The sequence below is a fragment of the Drosophila takahashii genome, chromosome 2R (genome assembly GCF_030179915.1).
Source record: "Drosophila takahashii strain IR98-3 E-12201 chromosome 2R, DtakHiC1v2, whole genome shotgun sequence".
NCBI classification, from domain to species: Eukaryota; Metazoa; Arthropoda; class Insecta; order Diptera; family Drosophilidae; genus Drosophila; species Drosophila takahashii.
The window spans coordinates 37,895,492-37,913,919 of record NC_091679.1 but is presented as its reverse complement, the minus strand read 5'-3'; the positions used below and the strand labels follow the sequence as shown (position 1 = coordinate 37,913,919).

At 45.3% G+C, this 18,428-nt stretch overlaps 5 protein-coding genes across 8 annotated transcripts; 3 read left to right on the top strand and 2 right to left on the bottom strand.

Moving 5' to 3' along the window:
* Positions 1-87: 87 nt before the first annotated feature.
* lolal (lola like) lies at positions 88-4,612 on the bottom strand. Of its 2 annotated transcripts, none has more exons than XM_017154741.3 (4): positions 4,501-4,612; positions 1,924-2,187; positions 1,233-1,319; positions 88-1,174 (listed from the first exon to the last, which is right to left on the bottom strand). In XM_017154741.3, the coding sequence occupies exons 2-4, from the start codon at positions 2,023-2,025 to the stop codon at positions 980-982; spliced, it is 384 nt and encodes a 127-aa protein (XP_017010230.1). In that variant the 5' UTR covers positions 2,026-2,187; positions 4,501-4,612; the 3' UTR covers positions 88-979. The 2 variants fall into 2 exon arrangements, with proteins under 2 accessions (XP_017010230.1, XP_017010231.1); XM_017154742.3 differs by having other exon boundaries at positions 4,406-4,519.
* A 280-nt stretch (positions 4,613-4,892) lies between these two features.
* LOC108066289 (nitric oxide-associated protein 1) lies at positions 4,893-6,807 on the top strand. Its single transcript, XM_044393156.2, has one exon. The coding sequence runs from the start codon at positions 4,916-4,918 to the stop codon at positions 6,788-6,790; it is 1,875 nt and encodes a 624-aa protein (XP_044249091.1). The 5' UTR covers positions 4,893-4,915; the 3' UTR covers positions 6,791-6,807.
* A 535-nt stretch (positions 6,808-7,342) lies between these two features.
* On the top strand, positions 7,343-11,187 carry Naus (cortactin binding protein N-terminal like nausicaa). Of its 3 annotated transcripts, none has more exons than XM_017154784.3 (5): positions 7,343-7,470; positions 7,540-8,528; positions 8,581-8,767; positions 8,825-8,946; positions 9,420-11,187. In XM_017154784.3, the coding sequence occupies exons 2-5, from the start codon at positions 7,673-7,675 to the stop codon at positions 10,091-10,093; spliced, it is 1,839 nt and encodes a 612-aa protein (XP_017010273.2). In that variant the 5' UTR covers positions 7,343-7,470; positions 7,540-7,672; the 3' UTR covers positions 10,094-11,187. The 3 variants fall into 3 exon arrangements, with proteins under 3 accessions (XP_017010273.2, XP_044248946.1, XP_017010274.2); XM_017154785.3 differs by adding an exon at positions 9,071-9,110 and having other exon boundaries at positions 7,389-8,528; positions 9,420-9,553; XM_044393011.2 differs by having other exon boundaries at positions 7,387-8,528.
* A 473-nt stretch (positions 11,188-11,660) lies between these two features.
* Positions 11,661-14,129, bottom strand: Nup75 (nuclear pore complex protein Nup75). The gene is made up of 6 exons (XM_017154783.3): positions 14,014-14,129; positions 12,794-13,956; positions 12,382-12,727; positions 12,132-12,322; positions 11,929-12,076; positions 11,661-11,868 (listed from the first exon to the last, which is right to left on the bottom strand). The coding sequence occupies exons 1-6, from the start codon at positions 14,038-14,040 to the stop codon at positions 11,737-11,739; spliced, it is 2,007 nt and encodes a 668-aa protein (XP_017010272.2). The 5' UTR covers positions 14,041-14,129; the 3' UTR covers positions 11,661-11,736.
* A 370-nt stretch (positions 14,130-14,499) lies between these two features.
* On the top strand, positions 14,500-17,853 carry krimp (krimper). Its single transcript, XM_017154837.3, has 2 exons — positions 14,500-16,207; positions 16,925-17,853. The coding sequence occupies exons 1-2, from the start codon at positions 14,608-14,610 to the stop codon at positions 17,644-17,646; spliced, it is 2,322 nt and encodes a 773-aa protein (XP_017010326.2). The 5' UTR covers positions 14,500-14,607; the 3' UTR covers positions 17,647-17,853.
* Positions 17,854-18,428: the final 575 nt, after the last annotated feature.

Here is an 18,428-nt window from a genome sequence, read left to right as displayed (position 1 = left end):
ATTTACCGTAGTTTCTTTAAATCTATGCTCACATGTATACATATACATACATATAAATATTTTACTTTATGTAATAATATTCAAGTATAGTTTTTACTCAAGTTTTATTTTTCTCTCTATCGATTTTCCTTACTCTTCTGTTTAAACTAAGTAGAATTGATAGCTTCACATAGAAAAGTTTTTCCTTTCGTTTGTTATTATTAAAATATATATCTCGTGTATAGTTGAAAAATTTGAAAATAGGCCGCGTATGTCCGCTCACAAAAATTAAAGTACAATTTTGCATTTGTTTCTATTTTATTGTTTAAGTATAGATGAAAATGAGTTTTGTCTGTCTGTAGGCGTGGCATGTCTGGGGTTGTAGTTAGTGGCTTAAAAACTAACCGAATGTGTTGTAATATTCGCGCCCATTGTGGCTTTTTCCTTCTACTTGCACATTTCACACTATATTTATAATTATCTTTATATATTTTTAATGAATCCTCTTTAATTACTTTACAAAAGTTCGTTTTTTGTTTTGTTTTGCTTTGCTTTGTTTAGGGGCTGTCCATATCGTTTCATTTATACAGAGTGGTGTGTTTCGTTTCTTGAGTTGTTAATAATATATTACAAACTATTTTATGCAGAAATCAAACGAATACAAAATTCAAATCAAGTTCTGTGGGGGGCGTCGGTAAGTGTTGTTTTGCAAATCGGAAGGTCAGATGTGAATGAGTGGGTGTGGGAGTGGGCGGGTGGATTCGGCCACCACCTTTACTTTACAGGCTAATCATTTATATCTGTCAGCTTTGTGTGGTTGTCTGTTGGTGTTCTTCCTCCTAGTGTACTCTTACATGAATTTGTATACCAAATGTCGTTCTCGTTATGTTTTCTCTTTCATCTCTGGTTGGAATTTTGTTTTCTTGCATACATATAAGTTTCTTATAGTTGTTGTTATTTTTATGTATTTTTTGTTTTGTTTGTTTATTGTTTAATACCATCAACCCTCCCGCTTTATTGAACTCGGTGTCTCTGCCAGGCCTTTCACTTTGAGGCGATCGGCGGTCTTAAGAAATGCTGGCAACTGTTCCTGGGACACGTTCACCTCGCCGGCGTACATGAACTCCAGTATAGCCTGTAGGTGGATGTAGGAGACATCTTTCAGGATAATAATCGGGTGCTTCGATGGGTTTTCCTGTGGGTGAAGAAACCACATTAGTTGATTGCTTTGTTGGATTATATCGCAAACTCACCTCTAATAGCGCTTTGAAATAGGGACTACAAGCCGAAAGCACCATTTTGTGAGCTTTGCAGGTTTGGCCCTCGCAGGCGAGTGTAACCTGAAAAAATAAGACTCAAGAAATCAGTTAAATCCGTTATTTTCCGTCCGCATTTTCCCTTAAATCAAGCAGCAACCAAATCACCAAAAATTGTAAAGAAAACGCAAAGCGGAGAACAAAGAAACGGGTAAAAGAAAAATGGATAGAAAAAGAGCGTGAGGGCCAGGTAGTCAGACAAAGTGAGCTGAGCCGGTGACTGACCCTCCACAAGGGGCGGCCAAGAGCTAATCGGGCCAAGAGTAGCATAATAAACCTCAGCTCGCCCCTGAGAATGGGCAATTACAGTCGAACTTCTCTAGCTAATATGTGATTTTAAAGATGCAAACTGATGCGATGTTAATAAATAGAATTTAAAACGTTATTACTGATAATAAAGTTATTCACTTATATTTTCGGCTACAATTAGCACTAACTTTCTGAATGCGAAAGATACATTTACTTAAAAATCGAATATAATCTAGAAATATTTAAAAATTTTGGAATAAAAAAAATAGATCTTTTCAAATCAAAGTTCTAAGCGTTCAACCTAGAGAGGTTCGACTGTAATTAGATTTTCGAAAGGGATTTCCCCATCGTCTCTGCGAAGGTTCTTTCGGGTACTCACATCTGTGAAGCTCTTCTCGTCGCGCAAGTGACGGAACGAGGTCACCATATTCGTTTGAAAATCGTTCCATTTCAGAAAGAATTGTTGATCCGACGACATCATGAAGAAGCTTTTGTTGGTGGGGGCGTCGCTCGCTGGACTAAATTCTGGGGGCAGGAGGCTTAATTTGGACTATTGGCCGAAAGGTTCACCGTTAGATGGGCTTAATTCGCACAGCAGACCACTTAATCCGTGGGTTTTCGACTGGGTTTACTTGTCCGCACTCTGCAAGGGAAATAAACACACGGCATTAGTGCACGTCGAGAAAAAAAAAAAAAGAAAAACAAACAACGGCTTGGCGAAATTAGCAGCGTTACGAGAGAGCAGCTTTGGTTTGGTTCGGGGGAATTGCGAAACAGCACTACCGAATATCTCTCGGCCGAAAACATTCTCAAAACAAGAGGGAACGTTATAGTCGGATGCCCCGACTATCAGATACCCGTTACTCAGGTAAAGGGAGTGCGAGGGAGATGGAGATAGAGATAGAAAACGTTGATCACGCATAACTTTTTAACGAATGGTCCGATTTGAAAAATTTCTTCTACATTTCGATAGGTATTGATAAACACAATAAAACTGCATTTTTACTTTTCCAAAATATTAAAATTTTTAAAATCGTATATAAGCGATGGTGGGCGTTAGAGGGGGCGTGGCACCATTTTGAAACAAACTTGCGCTGCGTAGGAATTCCTAGAATCTGCATGCAAAATGCCAATCTTCTAGCTTCTATAGTTTCCGAGATCTCAGCGTTCATACGGACAGACGGACAGACAGACAGACGGACAGACGGACAGACGGACATGGCTAGATCGACTCGGCTAGTGATCCTGATCAAGAATATATATACTTTATGGGGTCGGAAACGCTTCCTTCTACCTGTTACATACTTTTGCACGAATACAATATACCCTTTTACTCTACGAGTAACGGGTATAATAAAAGTACTGCGGCGCATGTGCAGCGTTTGTGTGGAAATGGGAATTCGGAATGCACCGCCGCCTTTGTGTGTCTGGGTGAGCTGGAAAATGTCAAAGTGCTGAGCCAGCGCTAGCTAACAACAACAAACAGCTCTGCCCGCAAAGGTTAAGCAAAGAGGCAAAAATATCAAATCGTCGCTCGATCGCTCTGTGTTGAATGCCTTTCACTTTTCAAGGCAATTTCTGCATTTTCAGTAATATGCCTTGCTTATTTGAATCCGAGTGTGCGGCACAGTGGCTCAGAACGCTTGATTTATTTGTTGCACTCGATGCAGCTGCCGATTGTCATTTATTTTTAGCCGCACTTCCTTTTAAAATAACATTCATTTAGGGGTTTTTGGATCCAAAAGAACCAAGATGGCGTCGGCATTTGCACTTCCATTGAGTTATTTCTTGTCTTCGCTCCACTCCCACTCCATTCCGTCCCACTGTGCGGCCAACATGTGTTTTCCTTCTTGCGGAATAGCATTGTTGTTGATGCGACTCTCATGTGCGCTACACTTTGCGGTCGACTGTGTGTTTGTGTGGGCGGCTGAGAGAAGGGCATCCAGAGTTCATCAGAGCTTAAACTTACACAGTCGCTCTCTCGCTCACTCACACTCACGCGATTACTTTGGCTAAGCGCTCTCAACTTTCAACTGCCGTTATGATTTCGCAATTACATTACAACAACAACAACGCGGAGCAGACATCGCTGGAAATTTCAGCTGCATAAGTGAGCGTGTGTGTGAGGGAGGGAGTGAGTGAGTGTCGGCGGCGGCAACTATCTCGCTTGCTCTTGCGCCCGGGGTTATCGGTAGCTTCTTCTAGGCCGAGTGCATTTCGTTGAATCGTGGATGTTGAAAGTTGTCTAATTTCCGAACTATTGATTTTTCCCCTTCCTTTGCCTTTCCCCGTCAAGAAATTGCATTGCTCTTTCCCGTTGTTGTTGCTTCTTGAAGACCAGTTTTTGGTAACAACAGAAGAATGGAAAGGAGCGAGTGTGGCGGTGAGTAAGTGAGTGAGCGAGCGACAGCAGCAGCAACAACAACAACAGTTGGAAACGAGTTCCAACGAAAGTTGCAACACTCTTTTTTTGCTCAAAAATTTGAGCAGCTCTTATTGTTGTTATTGCATTACTCAATCGGGAAGAACTCTACACTCGGCGGAAAAGCGTGTCAGTCTGGGGTATCCATTTTCTTTTTCTGCTGCCTTGCTGCCTAGACAATGGCGGCGGCGTTGGCGTCCCTTCAATTGCACCGCCTTTGTTTATGCAAATATTATTGTAATATTCGGTTAAAATTAGGTCGCGCTTTGCGTTACTTTTTATTTCATATACACGCAGCAGCAGCAGCACGCATACAGTCGCGTCAATCACTCACACGTACAGCCGCCTTTCACATACACTTGTCTTTTTTCCACACACTTTCCTAATCATTTCATTTTTGTGCGCTACTACTTTTTACTCGTGAACTCTGTACTTTTACCAATGCGTAAATCGCCTGCCAGCCGCCGCAGGAGCACGCTAATTGCGCCGTGGACACGTTTTTCTAGATCTTTTTGTTTCAATTTTAATACATACACGCTTCTCTTCTTTTTTTTGTCCCGCACTTTCTTTTCTCCTCTCGATTGGAAATTTGGTTTGTATGTACATACGTACGTGTGTGTTTGCGTATACGTATCGTTACGTTACGATAACGTAACGATGAGATGACGATACTCGTAATCGATAGGAATCGGAAATATATATCGATAGGAGAAGAGATACCGATTCCGTTACTAGAATAAAAACAGCGAAAATTGAAACATATAAAAAGAAGATAAATAATAATAAAGAAGATAAATAATAATAAAGAAGATAAGTAATAATAAAAAATTCAAACATTAAATTTGAATGATTAAATATTAATATGGAATATATGAAAATAAACATGATTCTCGCCAGAAAAGGCTAGTTACTCATCACAACGAGTGCTAGCAAAATATATCGTTACAAAATGCTGAAGAGCACCTCACGTTTATATAAAATTATAAATAAAAATGTTACTTTGACATTTTCGAGACTACAGAATACGGCTGCTGAAATAGGGCAGAGTTCGAGGCAGAGGGCGTGGCTGCTCGCCAGGGAGCGGTACCAGGACCATGAGCACGTCCATTACAGCTCCGTCTTGGAGACCAAAATAAAGCCAAAGTTCTCGATTCCCGAGGCACAGCCGGCATTTCCCGAGGATTGGATGGACGACTACGAGTTCTACAAGGGCGGACAGGATAAAGCGGACAAGAAGGGCACTCCAGATGCCTCGGTTCCCCCCTCAGAAGTCCCCTGCAACGGTTGTGGCGCCAATTTGCATTGCTCCAGCGAATCCCTTCCCGGCTATATACCCAGTGAAATATTCCGGGGAAGGACGCACCAGGAACTCCAGACCATCACCTGCAAGCGCTGCCACTTCCTGAACCACTACAATATAGCTTTGGACGTAGAGGTGGCTCCATCGACCTATGTGGAGACCATATCCCGCATACAGGACAAATTCGCACTGGCCATTGTGCTCGTGGACCTGCTGGACTTCCCCAGCTCCATTTGGCCGGGAATGCAACATGTGCTGGGCACCAAGAGACCCGTATTCCTAGTAGGCAACAAGGTGGATCTGCTGCCACGGGACTCCAATGTCTATCTGCAGCACATCAAGGATTCCCTGATGAGGGAGTTCGTCAAACACGGCGGCGGAGATGGACTGAACGTGAAGAATGTCAGCCTGATATCCGCCAAAACGGGCTACGGCATCGAGGAGCTGATCACGCAGCTGCACAAGACGTGGGCCTACAAGGGCGACGTCTACCTGCTGGGCTGCACCAATGTGGGCAAGAGTTCGCTGTTCAACATCCTGCTAAACTCGGACTATTGCCGCCCGGAGGCCAGTGACCTGGTGCGCAAGGCCACCACTTGTCCCTGGCCGGGAACAACACTGAAACTGCTGCGGTTTCCCATCCTGCGGCCATCCAATGATCGCATCTACCAGCGCTTCAAGCGATTAGTTTCAGAGCGCAGCGAGAAGGCGGCAATGGAAAAGGAACGACGCGCAGTGGCCAGGGAAACGGGAGCAGCTGCAGCTGCCCAACCAGTGGCCTCCGTGGGACGCACTTTCGATCGGCGTGACGTTACCAACGATGCCTTCGCCATGTCGAGTGGCTCAAAGCCCATTACCACGCTGAACGATCGCCAGAAGGAATACAAGGAGGCGCGTTGGGTTTACGACACTCCCGGCGTGATGCAGCCCGATCAACTGACTCCCTTGCTGACCACCGACGAACTAGTGAAGCTGCAACCCACCACAATGATCCGCCCCAGAGCCTTTCGCCTGCGTCCCCAGATAAGCATCCTGCTGGGAGGCCTGGCCCGATTGGATCTACTCGAGATAACAAGCTCTAAGAAACAGTTTGACTGGTTAAAGGTGTTTGTATTTGCCTCGGAGAATCTGCCCGTGTTGATAGCAGACACCCAGGCGGCGGAAGAGGTGTACAAAAGATACCTTGGAACGCCTTTCCTGGGTGTTCCCCTGGCCAGTGAGGATTGGGAGGCTCGCCGGAAACGCTGGCCAGGATTGCAGTGCAAAGAAGGCGACATTGTGCTGGCGAACGAAGGAAGGAATGACGGGAAGCTAAACTGTGATATTACACTCAGCTCGGCAGGCTGGATGGGATTGCTCCTGCCAGGACACTCCGAGTGTCGCCTGCGGGCCTGGACGCCACAGGCAGCTGGCATTTATAAGCGTAAACCTGCTTTGATTCCACTGGCCGATCGGTTGGTGGGCAAGCACATTAGGTACTCCCTGGCCTACAACACCACAACGCCTTTTGTTTTCAAAAAATAAAATACTTGAAATATTAACTATTTGCTTTTTTAACCATTTTTCAAAAAATTTTCGCAATGGCGCCAAACACTCAGCTAAGGTCCTTGCTTAAGGCACTTTTCAGCACTGGTCGATTCCTCCTTTTTATTAAGTTGGCAACGCTGCGCCCACGAATAAGGGCTGCCAACTTTTAATCGGAATAAAAGCTAGAAGGATAGGAAAATAGCCAAACTCTTTTATGTCCCCATATCCATTAGCTGGTATGGAAGATATCAATGTAAATTTGCTACACATAAATATTTTTAAAGCTTTAGTCATGTTTTTTAGAATAATTAGTTTATAAAAGTTTATTATATCCTTTTATGGTCGTGCTTTGACTGTGCTTAGGTCAAGCGAACTCATTAATTTTAATTTTGACGATGTAGATAAATTTGAAAATATTTTAACAATTTAAGCATATAGGTGGTATAGTTGTAAAATCATTTAGTAAAAAATCAAATGTAAGAACATTTAAGTATTTGAAAAAAAAGTCCAGATTTACCGGTTCCCGCCATCCACAATATTTTCCCGCAGCTGGCCATAAAAATATCCATAACTGGCGGGAAAAAGGCTGATTTGGCAGCTCCGCCGCAAGTATCCACTTTTTCACGGGCAACAAATTGACAAAGAATTTCTAAGATAATTTCCTGTGGCGACTGCAGGTTGCGCAAAAGCCACTGGGCTAAGAAACAGCATAGAACCGAGTTTAAACTAAAGGTTAATTATTGCAGAGACCGCGAATATTGTGCAATTTGCGTAGTGCGACGCACCAAACGTTTTTTTCGTATGCTGTGAGCTGCGAGGAGGCGGAAATCGGGAGTTGGGAATCCGGAATCGGGAAACCAGAAGCAGGAGTCGGGGAAAATGGAGCAGAACTCGAACTCGAACATCGCCACGGCGGAGACGTTCGCAGAGGCTCCCGCTCCGGATGCGGAGTACGGCATGGAGAACTGCTCCGGATCCGGAATGTCGGGCAGCGGCGACACAGTGAGCGCCAATCACGAGTTCCAGACCATGAAACCGGGTCCCGGGGTGGTGCACAAGCTGCCCCCGGTGGCCAGTAGCACCACCGCCGCCACGGCCACAAATGGACGCACTCGAGCCGAGCTGCCGCACAGCGAGCTGGTGAAGATGCTGTACTATCTGGAGGGCGAGCTGCAGGCACGGGATGTCTGCATTGCCGCCCTGAGGAACGAGCGGGTGAAGCAGCTCATCGCCCAGCTGCGCACCAAGCGACTGCAGCCCAACGATCCCTATGCGGCCATATTCCGGGACAAGATCGCCTTGAATGGGAACCTCATCTCGAGGGAATCGTCCACACAGGCCGCGCAGGCCGAGATGGAGGTGCGCCAGATCATCGAGCAGCAGATGGAGCAGCAGTATCAGATGGTCAGCAAGCAGAGGGCCACCCATGTGCGCATGGTGAACATACTGACCGAATCGCTGGAGAACAACCAGCGGATGCTGCAGGAGCTGGAGGAGGAGAAGCGCAAGCACGAGCACACCACGGCGCAGGGCGACGACATCACCTATGGTTTGGAAATGGAGCGCACCAAGCTGAAGCAGGACCTCGAGGAGGAACGCGCCCAGGTGGCCAAAATGGAGAAGGACCTAAAGAAGCTGCAGGAGACGCTCGAGTACGAGCGCAATCGACAAAAGCAGATTGTGTTGCTCCTCATAGCGGAGCGCAAGAAGATCTTGATGAAGTACATTGAAGAAGGTGCGTATGGGAGGCTTTAGCTAAGCCATCGATTAATTCTCTCGCTTTACAGGCAAACGCTCCGAGGATCTGGCTCAAATCCTGGCCGAGGAGAAGCAGCGCTCGGACACCATAGCCGAGGGCCTCGAGGAGGAGAGCAAAAAGTCGCTGCGCATGGAGGAGGAACTGGAGAAGCAAACACATGCCATGGAGCAGGAGCGCAAAGCCCTGTTTGCCAAATTGGCCAAGGAGGAGCTGCGGTGGGTTGATCTGCATCCTTAAAAATATTCCCGAAAACTATAACATTTATAATCCAGGGTCAAGGAGCTGGAGCAGGAACTCAACGCCCTGCGCGGCGAGCACGAGGCCCTGAAAAAGCAGCAGCCTCTGGGGGGCAGCGGCTCATCGGTGGCCGCCGCCAAGGCGCGACAGTTCAGCGGTGAGTGGAAACGCAACCTGGAAAAACTGGCTGTTGTAATTATATGGTTGCCCTCTTTATAATTTTCTATATACAAACTTTAACTCTATATATATATTACTTTTTTTTCGAACTCCTCTTGAAGCCGAAATCTTTTGTTAGAAAAAATGTTACGCAATTGCAAGGTGATTTGTTTTTTGTTTTGTGATGTTCCTCGTGCACACCACGTTGCACCAACCCCAAGTTCACGCATCCGCACGCTTGCACATCCCTGTCCATTGGAACACAGTCCTCAGAAAAAAAGCCAGAGCATAGACAACTGTAGTGTTTTCACGACCATGCCAAAAACATTTCCACACAAGCACCGGTTGCGGCAGAAGCCCTTTAAATGATTGAAAAGCTTCTGAAAGGCTTCTGCCGGAGATCCGAAGATCGAGTGTGTTGAGCGACCTCTACTTAACCAAATGCTAATCCAGACTTTCTGCGTTTTCCAGACGACGCCTGTGCCACGCCCCCCATGGTGAACATCGCCAAGATTGTGCAGCCAACCGCCACGGTGAGCAGCATGCCGGTTTCGGGACCACAGACCGGCATCGCCCGCTCCATAGCTCCGGGCCAGAACATCCGAAGCGCTGGAATCGCAACGGCGCCCACAGGAACGGCCACAGCAGTTATAGCACCACTAACGGCCGTGCTCAACCACACCACCAGCAGCACCACGAACAACAATACCACCAGTAGCAGCAGCAGCAGCTCGGTCGCAGCCACTGCAATTGTGGCAGAGACGTCTGCTACGGTCACCGTGCCCCTGGTGGCGCCACCCTCACCCTCGCCGGCCAAGATGCAGCCCACAGCCACCATCCAACGTGCGCCTGGCGGCAAATATGCCGCCTTGGCTGCGGCAGCTGCCCTCGACTCCCAGACGGCCACGCCACCGCATCCTCATCCAGTGCCCATTGCCGTGCCACCAGTCACCGTGCCACCAGCGGGAGCCCGTGGTGCACCGCCACCCATACCAACCAAGCCGATCGTACCGCCCAAGCGGGAGCCCTCTCTCTCCCGCCTGGGCTCCATTTCGGGCAGCAGTGCCATAGCTTCTGCCACGGCGACGGCGACGGTGGCGGCCACTGCAGCCGCCACCACCACGACCACGGCGAAGCATAATTAGACACCCCCCCCACTCAGACTCAAACTCAGAATCAGAATCAGACTCACATTAATAACCGATATTGGGCGTAGAATAAGCGAAATACTCAAGCGGCGTAGTCCCTCGACGACCGCGCTAGGCAACAGGATCTTCCATCTCGAACTGCCATTAGAAACCATCCATTCCTCGGTAAAAAACTGCCTTTTCATATTTACACATTTCTTTTTTCGGCTCGAAAGTCATTTCCATGCCTGTCACAAAAGTTAAATGCTTATCTTCTGTTTATAAGTGATCTATTGTTATAGTCAGGAAGTTACTTAGTTTACAAGTCTTTCTCTGATCAGTTAAATTTAGATCACTTATAAACATATCTTAAAAAATATTCATGTCCTTAATTCCACTTAGAAAAGATTATAATTTAAATTCTATAATTTTAGTGATATTTAAAAGAATCTTTTAAAAATGGAATTCTAAAAATTATACTGCCGTTATTTCTTGAGTATTTTTTTAAAAATGTTTTTTTTTGTTTTTTCATTTAAAAAATTAAACTGACAGATAATGATTTTTTTGTTTCCTGATTTTTATATCTTTATATTATATTTATTAAAAAGGCTACAAACTGAATTTTCCCACACAAATTATGAGGAGATTTTCGTTTCGTAGGCTTATTGATAGAAACAATATTATTCTTTAAACAACATATTTTTACTAAAAACCCCATAAAAGTTGAGTTTTGTCAGTTCGAGATTGGAATATTAAGAAGTATAAATGTTTTGATTACTCAAGTGTTTTCTGTTGCCTAGTGTGATTGGCTAAATATTGATAATTTGGCATGCAAGATGAGTAGGAGAAAAGTTTGTTAAGCAGTAGAATGAGGAATGTGCAGTGCGACCCACCCCGGCGGCTTCTCATCTAAGTTTAGTTTAGTGTTTATTGTTTTTACCAAGCGAATGATATATTTTATAATGCCGTTGGCGGTCCGAGGGCCAAGCCAAGAGACAAGCGACTTTAATTGTAATTCCGTACGTGGTAACCGAACATTTGTACAAGGCCGTGCGATTCTCATAACGATTAACAACCAGAATATATAGTAATTATATACATACCCACAGATATATATATATATGTATCCGCGCATATGCATAATCTTATGTGCACTACCCTTGTGCTCTGGGCGTTGTTTGATAGTTCTTAGGTGCGACGTATACGTGTGTAAACTTCCTTTTTGTGCAGCTAAAGTACTTCGTAGTGATTGATTTTAATCTTGTTTTAAGTTTGGCCTAAGCAGTTCCGATTTGCCGCCCAGCCGATTCCAGGGCAGCAGTGCATCCTATAGATTTACCCTCGCCGTCGCTACACTAGTGTAGTTTTGCCGGGACACCATGCGTTGGGATCCAGCAGGCTGGATGGCGTTATCCTTGTTTTACAAATGCGTACTGTGAACATCCCTCCAGCCCCCCAACCCAACAGCTTGGATTTCCTTTTAGTCAAAGGGCAGCAGCCAGTCAAGTAGTGTTGTTGGTACAATAAATAGCAAAGAGGCACAAGATATAAACAAAATGCGTATGAATAACAAGTTAGCAATGCATACAATCTATAACAAATTACGATGTATTGGAAAAGCGAAAAATACAAAATAAATTACACTAAAAATGCATTCAAAATCACGACACCGGCATTGTGTTCTCAATGATCAAAGCCCTGGCCAAGTTGCGGGCGCAGGCCAGGCGCATGAGGTTCAGGATTTCATCGACGTTCTCCACCCGATAGTCCTTAAACACGGTTTCTGTGTGGTGCTGTAAATTCAACAAAATATTATTAAGCGAAGGTAAAATAGACAAAATTTCTATACATACCTTGCCATATTTGGTCACATCGCGTTCGATGATGGGGACCAGTTCTGTTTCGATATGATGGAGAATGGCCACCGTTTCCTTGGCAAAGATTTTCGGATCCTTGGACTCCAGCAGTGGCATGGAATCGATGAGCAACGAGGGCCAAAAGCTAATAGAAGATGAATGTGTTTTCAAAGTTTTAAATTGTAAAATCACTAGCTTACTAATCTGGTGTGATTCTGGATTCCAACAGATTCACCAGAAGCTCAGAGGCAGAGAGAAAATCGCGGGTGCGATAGAATTCGTAGAACTCATAGTACTTGGAGAGGAAAACCAAGCGAGGTGAGATGAACATTCGTCCTCCCACATTGGCTATGGTGTCCGGGCAGAGCATGTTTCCTGTCCTCGAGTAATGCTACGAAAAGGAACATTAATTAATTTGAAATATTACACCAAAATCAGTGTATAAATCACCTTTAAAATAAAGTCTGCTACTGCAGTGACTAAAAGTATATCCTTTGAGCGAATGGCCCACTCCAAGGCATTGCCGTAACGCTGCTTATCGTAGGATTGCTTCGAGAGCACCTTGCAGATCTCCTGCTCCACGCCAGTGAGTCCTCGTTGCCTGGCCAGGTTGATCAGCTTGGTGGCCTGGCGCTCACTGCGCAAAGAGATGCGTGGCAGGAGCAGTTCAATAGCCGCCTGGCCCTCCTGCTTGCAGCAATCTAAATAGTCAATACCCAATTGCCACATGTTGTGGGATGTCATCAGATAGCTGCCATACTCATAGATCATCGAGTGTCGTAAGGCGGGGAGATCTCTGTGGGTGCAAAGATAAGCAAAATGTTAATTTAACTAAATATAAATTATAACAAATAAAACCCACATATTATTCTGATCAAAGTAGCTCTTGAGCTGCCCGCAATGATGGATAAGATCAATCAAATGCGTTGAGAACCAATGGGTATCGTTCAGTTTCTGGGCCTCGTATATGAAGAGCTTTATGTCCTGATCCATGAGCTGCGCAACCATGCGGTTCATGCTGCACAGCTCCCTTTCCGGTCGAAGCAGATGCCAGCGGTTCAGCCAATTGGCCGCTGCTATCCGCAGCTCGAAGGGTTTGCAGGTGGGCTTGGTGAAGAGCAGATATCCCGGCAGGTAATCGTAGCAATCCTGGGACTCCTTAATCCCAGCATCCCACTGCTCGCTGTTGCCGACGACCAGCTGAAGAACTTGCTCCAACTCCGGCTCTGTGGCGAATATGCCGCTCTGGATCTTGCGCTCTGTGTCCACGTGCCAGTACTCCCACTGCGAGTGGAACTTCTGCAGAGCATAGCCCTCCTGGTACACGGGCATGGACTTCAGGATCAGCTCCGCAGCCTTGAAGGCGGGCTGCCCAGTCTTGCGATTCTGCGAGAGAATGGCGCGTGTGACATCCATTTCGCCCAGCATGATCAGCGACTTGAGGATGCTCCAGTAGTCGTCCGATTCGCTGGCCTCCTCGGCCATCAGCAGCAGATCGGTGGCCCGGTCCTCGGTTTGCGGGGAATGGAAGCGCGCCCAGTCGAGCAGTTGGGGCACCACCAGCTGGTTGTTCTGGATGTACAGAATCTCGAAGAGATGCCACAGGCACTCGGCCGCATAGAACACGACAATGGCATCGGTGAAGCGGCGCAGGCGGGGCTCATCCGTCTGCACATCCGGCGACTTCTTGGCCTGCTCCAGCTTCTCCAGACAGGAGCGCACGATGCTGCGGTATGCCCGCGATATATTCACATACTCGGCCCGGGTGGCCCGTGGACCCAACTGCTGCAGCGTGGCGAAGGTGGCGTTCGCCTCGGCGAGCACACTGCGCAGCACGGGCTCATCGAAGAGCGTCGTCTCCTGGGCCAGGTAGATGAGCACCGGATCCTGACCAGCCGTCTCGGTGGGGGCGTCCCGCGATTTGTGTGTCACATGCCGGTAGGCGCTCAACGCGATTCGCGATCCCGGCAAAAAGACGCCGGTGAGTGTGTTGCCACAGCGAGTGGCCAGGGCATCGCCTAGCTCCTGGAAAGATGTGCTGGGGGATTAGCTATCTAGACAGGGTTTTCACTGAGTACTTACGAAGGCGGGCACGTTGCTGTCGTTCATTTTGGCTGGCGTTTTTCTCAAATTATAAACAGTCGTTCCTCGATAGGCAGAAGGTAATCGGTCTATCAGTGTTGTTTATGGTGTTTGAAAATGCCGTTTTTTCAATGGGGCTATTCCATTCAGACGTTTTCAGTCAATTCATGTTTTTTTCTTATTTCAAGAAATATATTTATTAAGAAAATTCCTTAATTATCAGGAATCATGTATTTTCCTTTAAAAAAGTAATGTTTTATTTACGGGTTATATCAATAAATATTTAAATAAAAAATGCGCATTCAGTTGAAATTGCTTGTTTAAATCCATATTTTTAAGCCCTTAATACATTTCTTTTTTATTTTTATAAGTTAAATAAAACTAAAACTAATGTATGTTTTTACTCGATAAATATCAATAAACATTCGATTATTGTCCCGCATCTAATTAATCGAAGCTTTAGTCTGCGCCATATCTGGCAGCCCTGCAAGTCAAATGCGCGTGCCTCTTCCTCTTCCTTTTCCGCCGCGAACTTAAATAACATTTTTTATTTTCATAGATTTGCATTTGTTTGGCCCTAAACGGTAACTAACAATGGACCTGGAGGACATCTCGGTGGTGATGAAGCTGTGCGATGACAACGTGCACAAGCTCCAAGAGAATCTGCGATCCTACCAGCGCGATGTGCGGCGCGTTCGGAATGTGATAACGGAAAGATGGGCCAATGTGAATCGACTGGACAGAAGGATCATCGCCCTTCATGACCAATTGGTGGGCAGTCTTAGCGAGGTGAATGCCTATATCATAAAGCTGAACCTGCAGATAGAGCTGAACCGACCATCCGGTCGATCCAGGGAGAACGAAAAGTCTGGGGAGTCCTTGGATGAACTAGACATATCAGATATCTCGGCTGTAAAGGCAATCGAAGAGGCTGCTTCTGATGAAACGGATGAACAGCCGCCGGAGCAGGCCTCCGTCGAGAAAAGTCGAGAAGATTCTACGCAGCTGGTGCCCGTTGATCTGTCCATGCGTTTGGCGGACTCCAGTTTGTCGTCGTCTGAATGTATGTCTCCTGAATGTCTATCTAAAAGTGCTCCCAAAGACACATGTGCTAGGTGCTGGATGTTGGATATTGAATCCTGCATCTGCAATAAGTCTTTCCCAGAAGATTCTAAGGTTACTACTGCGAACAACAGTAATATAAAGACCCAAGACACAACTCCATTGCAAGTTAAAGAGAACCCAGTGGTTATAAACTCTTTACCAAAAGATCCTAAGGTTGCTACTACGACTTACAATAACATCTCCAACCAAGATTCCAAAAACATAACTCCCTTGCAAGTTAAAGAGAATCCTGTGGCCGCCACCTTGCCCTCCACTTGGCTTATTGATTCGGCTGAGCAGATTCCTGCTTCACAACCAGCAATCGTTCCAGAGCTTCCAAAAACCCCTGGTAACCGATCGCTTTTGGCTCCCAAAGGCGGCACCCAGACGACCAGCGCTGGAATCTACAATCAAATCTTCAAGAACATGGCTGCCTTTCCCGCCAGAACCTTGGTTACTGCCGCATTGGTGCATGTGAACATAGCAAACGAGTGCATCTATGTGGCAAAATGGGATGACAGCTCCAAGAAACTCCGGCAGATTCTAGAGGGACAGATGCAACTGCAAGAATTGCACCAGCTGCCCGATTACGGAGACATCTTTGCTGTCCTCGACAGTAGCGACAATGTTGTTACTCGCATCATCATGAATACCAGTTCCACTGGAGGAGGCTACGATGCATATCTGATTGACTACGGCGAGCACATTCACCTGAACGGAAACGAAACTATATATGAATTGCCGGACGACGTCAAGCGACTGCCGGCGGAGGCCATCAGATGCAAATTAGCCAACTACTATATCGCCGAGATGAAAAGTTTCCTCTACCAGAACCTTAAGCTGCGTGTGCTCGAAAACAATGGCATTGAACTGGTGGTGGAGGTGCTCAAGGATGACCTCAGCAAAATAAAAAATTCCATTAAGCCCATCAATGAATGTCGTCCCGAACTAAGCGAGGCAGACATGGCCATGCTGAATGAAATCGAAGAGGGCACCAGTGATCCTTTAAAGGCGGTGCTGGGATTCAGACCCACGGACGAGCAACGCATTTGTCGCCACTACGATCCCAAGCTAAATGGGTGCTTCAAGGGTAAGTCGTTGTATTATAAGCTTAAAGGAGCTGGCTAAGATATATTTAGAACTTTCTGGGTTACTATTACTACACTCATACAAAAAATCGAAGAATTTCCGTTAAATCTATAACATTTTTTCTTGAATTTTTGCCAAAGGCAACCTCGCCTTTCTATTAAGAAATTGTTTTTTTGAAAGGCAACTTTAAAACAAGAAAAATATTTCTTGAAACAAGAAATTAAATTTCGTAAAACAAGAAATGGCTTTTTAGAAACCCACCATTAAAAGAAGAAAATTCATGTTTCAAATGTGGTTTCTTTCTTGTTTCAAGAAATTAAATTTATTAAAAGAAAGAAAACAAATTTCTTAAAACAAGAAATGGCTTTTTAGAAACCCACCATTAAAAGAAGAAAAAATATTTCTAGAAACAAGAAAGGCAATTCTTTTTTCAAAGGTGGTTTCTTTCTTGTTTCAAGAAATTCAATTTCTTAAAACAAGAAATGGTTTTTTAGAAAGGCACCTCTCCAACAAGAAAACAAATTTCTTAAGGTGGTTTCTTACTTGTTTAAAATTTTCTTTCAAGAAATTGTATTTCTTGATTTATGAAAAAATATTTTTTGACAGGAAATTTTACACTAACTCTAACTAAAATATTTTATCAAACAATTGGTTATATTTTATTTAATTACACTTCTTACATTTAACATGTAATGTTTATGTTTGCTTTACTTTTAAGGGAACGGCTGTCGTCTGGTTCATGTACCCCTTGACCCGGATGGCGCCACCAAGGATGTAGAGGTAGTCGGAGCTCTTCCGGAGACCATCTTTGCCACACCAGTGCCTCATAAAGTCGGCAGCATTGTCCGCATCCTGATCACCTTTGTCAATGGCCCCACAGAGGTGTACGCCCAAATTGTGGACGGATCCGCTCCGCTGGTGTGGGAGGAAAAGGATGTGCCCGAGGACAAACGGCACTTTAAGCAAAAGCCGCACGTGCTGGACATTGTACTTGCCCTCTACAGCGATGGCTGCTTCTATCGCGCACAGATAATCGATGAAATGGATACGGAATTCAAGATATTTTATGTGGATTACGGAAACACCGAGTTCGTTCCCCTGAGCTCCTTGGCTCCGTGCGACTATGTGGAGAGTCTAAAGCCCCATCGGTGCATCAGTTGTCATATGGAGGGCATTGTGAGGGCAACATTTCTGACGCACCAGAAGACATTTGAATGCGTCGAGTATCTAAAGAGTAAAGTGCTCAACAAGGAGATGGATGTTAAGCTGGTGAATCGTCTTCCGGATGGCTTCCAAATTCGCTTCCTGGGCGACTGGCTTGAAATACCGCGTCAGCTGTTGAATCGTAAATATGCCGAGCACATCGGGAATCGGCGTAATTCCGTTGGTGAGGAATCTTTAAAAAGCCTCCCAGCTGACGAAAATTTTCATAAATTTTGAATTAATATATATTTGTTCTTTTAGTTTAATTCGAACTTTTTTAAGCAGATTTGTTTTTGTTAGCCCTACGCTTACTCTGGAACCTGAATTTCTGATCCATTATTTCTTTTATTCAACATTGAATGTTGTGACTAACAGCTATTTAAACACTATATTTATCACTTCAGACCAACATTTTTTAAGCGAAACTTAAGACACCTACATTCATATTTTTTAAGCTTTTCATTTGATTTTTGATCATGTATTACTTTGACTACCAACTTGACATTGTTAAAACTTCCATCTTACTGCATTTGAATCAGTATTAAACCTTCAGTTATGGCGTTAGTTAGCAAACCAAATGAACTGGCTATGTTCCAACACGTTATCCACATGTCAGGCCGCTTGATTAATGTTCTTTCCTTGGGGCTGGTCCAATTATGAACGCGGAACAGCAATCGGCAAATGACAAACACAAAACTGTCTCGGAACTAAAACAATAATAATAATTGCCTTTAATGTGCAAAAGCAAAGAATCAAAGGACACCGTTGTGGACCTGGCTGCGCGGATCTGTCGGTGGGGTGCTAATAGATTATGCCGCAACGATTAGAGAGGCAATAAATAACACCTGGCCGGGATCCCATGCGTGTCTGCTACGTATGCGCCTCATATGAGGACAACAATGACGACAGGTCCTCCTAGTGTCCTCCATTGTCGTCCTGGTGTTGACAATTTAAACGGTTCGGCCAAAAGGGTAATGGGCCCGGGCCCAAGGGTCATTTTGGGCACAGTTCACCGGGTA

What these genes read in the sequence shown, in the direction of transcription:
- Nup75 (XM_017154783.3), bottom strand. Translation starts at nt 14,040, where the DNA reads ATGAACGACAGCAACGTGCCCGCCTTC. An exon ending in TACTTTGATCAGAATAATAT is followed by an intron (nt 12,728 to 12,793) that starts GTGGGTTTTATT and finishes TTGCACCCACAG; the next exon opens with AGATCTCCCCGCCTTACGAC. An exon ending in ATGTGACCAAATATGGCAAG is followed by an intron (nt 11,869 to 11,928) that starts GTATGTATAGAA and finishes TTGAATTTACAG; the next exon opens with CACCACACAGAAACCGTGTT.
- Naus (XM_017154784.3), top strand. Translation starts at nt 7,673, where the DNA reads ATGGAGCAGAACTCGAACTCGAACATCGCCACGGCGGAGACGTTCGCA. An exon ending in GATGAAGTACATTGAAGAAG is followed by an intron (nt 8,529 to 8,580) that starts GTGCGTATGGGA and finishes CTCGCTTTACAG; the next exon opens with GCAAACGCTCCGAGGATCTG. An exon ending in CAAGGCGCGACAGTTCAGCG is followed by an intron (nt 8,947 to 9,419) that starts GTGAGTGGAAAC and finishes TGCGTTTTCCAG; the next exon opens with ACGACGCCTGTGCCACGCCC.
- LOC108066289 (XM_044393156.2), top strand. Translation starts at nt 4,916, where the DNA reads ATGCTGAAGAGCACCTCACGTTTATATAAAATTATAAATAAAAATGTT.
- lolal (XM_017154741.3), bottom strand. Translation starts at nt 2,025, where the DNA reads ATGATGTCGTCGGATCAACAATTCTTTCTGAAATGGAACGATTTTCAA. An exon ending in ACGAGAAGAGCTTCACAGAT is followed by an intron (nt 1,320 to 1,923) that starts GTGAGTACCCGA and finishes TTATTTTTTCAG; the next exon opens with GTTACACTCGCCTGCGAGGG. An exon ending in ATTTCAAAGCGCTATTAGAG is followed by an intron (nt 1,175 to 1,232) that starts GTGAGTTTGCGA and finishes CTTCACCCACAG; the next exon opens with GAAAACCCATCGAAGCACCC.
- krimp (XM_017154837.3), top strand. Translation starts at nt 14,608, where the DNA reads ATGGACCTGGAGGACATCTCGGTGGTGATGAAGCTGTGCGATGACAAC. An exon ending in GCTAAATGGGTGCTTCAAGG is followed by an intron (nt 16,208 to 16,924) that starts GTAAGTCGTTGT and finishes TTTACTTTTAAG; the next exon opens with GGAACGGCTGTCGTCTGGTT.